General features: G+C 38.7%; 1 protein-coding gene across 1 annotated transcript in view; it reads right to left on the bottom strand.

Annotated features, from left to right (window-relative positions):
* Nucleotides 1-748: 748 nt before the first annotated feature.
* The window catches only part of dnajb6a (DnaJ heat shock protein family (Hsp40) member B6a), a 10,538-nt gene continuing 8,783 nt past the window's right edge, over nucleotides 749-2,503 (bottom strand). Inside the window, exon 8 of the mRNA XM_035671350.1 lies at nucleotides 749-2,148. Coding sequence (XP_035527243.1) covers nucleotides 2,043-2,148 — 106 coding nt within the window. The 3' untranslated portion in view covers nucleotides 749-2,042. The remainder of the gene's footprint in view (nucleotides 2,149-2,503) is intronic.

Here is a 2,503-nt window from a genome sequence, read left to right as displayed (position 1 = left end):
TGGTGTCTCCTCTTAGTCGGGGTTATCAAGAATACCTCTGAATGGGGCGTTGAGGAGGAACCTGGATCAGATGGTGAACAGCAACAACTAACAATGGAATTAGTGATTTTCACTCATGCAGCTTATAAAGATGAAACTGATATTTCAGTCAAGGTCTATGTGAAGCTACTACACTTTTGTCTTTAGCACTAAATATGATCCTGATTCACTAAAACTGTTGATTTTAATTATTAATCCGACAAATTGTTTTTCTTCCAGTAGTTCTATCTACCAGCAGCACACAATTTTCCTCCTATAGATATTTAGAAATCTATGCTGCCTCATCTTGGAGTATGCATCCTATGGAGGCCCATTTCTGTCAAAGTAATGAGAAACGTTCTCAATATTTTGATTTAGTATCTCAAAATAATGACTTAATATCACAAAGTCATTATTTTTGAGACACAAGCCATGAAAGATTGTCTCATTCCTATGGCACCAAATACAGACGCTTTTGGACCCTGGGAATGAGACTCAACTATCAACTATCTTCCCAAGCTTCCAGCCCAAAGCATCTTTTTTCCCCCCTTTCTTGGCTCTGATTGGTTGTTTTCATTCAAAGTTGTTTTTATAAATGTTACCTACTGCCTATTTTATGTCATACTAGCCAAAAAAGTACAAAGAATATTAATGAAAATTTGTATTGGTTCCATGTTGCTTTGATTTTGTAGTTGTTACAGCATAATCAATATTTCTTTCCAAAAACACATTTAAAAGACACAGATCATTTTAATGCCTAAGATTCAGCTTATTGAATTATAGACTTTTTAAGACCCCAAGGGCACCCTGTTTCCCATGATGATGGTCATGAAGGCTTGAACTAGAGTTGTTCCAGTATTGGATATTCCTCCGATACTGACTAAACTGCGATATCAGGTATCGGCCAGTATGTGCGTCTGTGCACCAATCCGATACCATGTCATTTATCAGGACCCTGCTACTTCCCAGTTCTCCATTTTTTCCCCAGGAGTGTCATGACCTGCCCTACTCTGACTCTGAGGGTCAGAGTAAGCTTTAACCTAAGCCAGGCCATACAACAATGATTGGTACGTGGTATCGGCCAACACTCAAAGTTGAAGTATTGGAATTGGTTTCATGAAGGAAGAAATGGTATTGGAACATCTCTAGTTAGAACATAACTTGCAAACTAACAGATCAGAGACCAGCCAAGATTTCAGTACCCTGAAAACAGGATGAAACTCAGATTTACTGGTTTACAAAGTACACAAAATTCCTTCCATATCCATATACCATTTATAGAATGCCTTCCATATTTGTGCATCATAATGCAGCTTTAACATTAAGACTCAACATCAACAGTACATGCATTATTAAATAAACAAAAAAAAAAAAACACATTGGTATTAGAACATATAAAATTGCATAACTCATCCTACCAGCATTAATTTTTTTAATAAAAAACAATTATGACTAAGAAGAGGTTAGACAAGCAGTAAACAGAGAGGGGAAAGGGGGTGCTTATGTTATTCCTACACACTTTTAAAGTAAAATTCAACAATATATTTTTACTTTTCAGATGAAAACCAAAGTCATGCTTTGTTTTCTGAACACAATGCGTGTTGTCTGCAGACTGACACACAGCGGAGTGCATAAAGAAAGTAATGGAAAAAAGGGGGAGGCGAGGGGGGCGGGGGGGTCTTATCATCACATACATCAGAACAACACTGTGGTCCCATACACTGAAACAATAACACCACCCTGAGCCAAAATATAAGGACAGCTCCAATTCAGAAAAACATTAACAAAATGCATAGAAAAGTCTGCATCCAAATCCTCGGATTTGAATCGTAGGTTAACAAATGAGTCAGCAGGGAGAGGACATAGGGGAAATAAACACAACCTAAGTATGTACATCCAAACAACAGTAGAGCACTATTATTACATTGTTTTGTTGCTTTTTTTTCCTCCTTCCGATCCGAGCTCAAGTTTGTTGGTATGTTTGTGCTGAGGTAACACTTCTCCAGCAGAGGATGCTTCCGTCTTTACTTGTGTTCCAGTCGCAGGAGCTGCTCCTTACCATTAATGGTTAATGACCGCAGCTGCCCGTCCTCCTCCACCTCCACCCGCTCTTGACCGTTCTCCACGATTCTGGTGGAAGAGAGGGTGAGGAAGATGAGAGGAAGATGAGAGAAAGGACATATATACGGACTAAAAATGCTCTTGAGTTCTAAAGAAGTGGAAACTGTGAATTGAGCAATACCCCATGAGTATGAAGATAATATAGTCTCCAAAGTCAACAATAAAAAAAAAAACAGCCAGCCCTACTTCTTCCACTGACCAAGCTAAGTTAGCTGCTGGGTGCTAATCAAAGTTACACAATGTTGCCAAGCAGATAAGTTCCTGCAGTTGGACCATTTCTGTTTTGGCTCTATAGTTAGCTTCAATTTTTTCCCCCCTGGGATTATTAAAGTATTTCTGATTCTGAATCAGGGTAAGCATCAGA

The sequence above is a fragment of the Morone saxatilis genome, unplaced genomic scaffold (assembly GCF_004916995.1).
Source record: "Morone saxatilis isolate NCDOM2014 unplaced genomic scaffold, NCSU_SB_2.0 Contig23, whole genome shotgun sequence".
NCBI classification, from domain to species: Eukaryota; Metazoa; Chordata; class Actinopteri; family Moronidae; genus Morone; species Morone saxatilis.
This window is presented reverse-complemented; position numbering and strand designations above follow the sequence as displayed.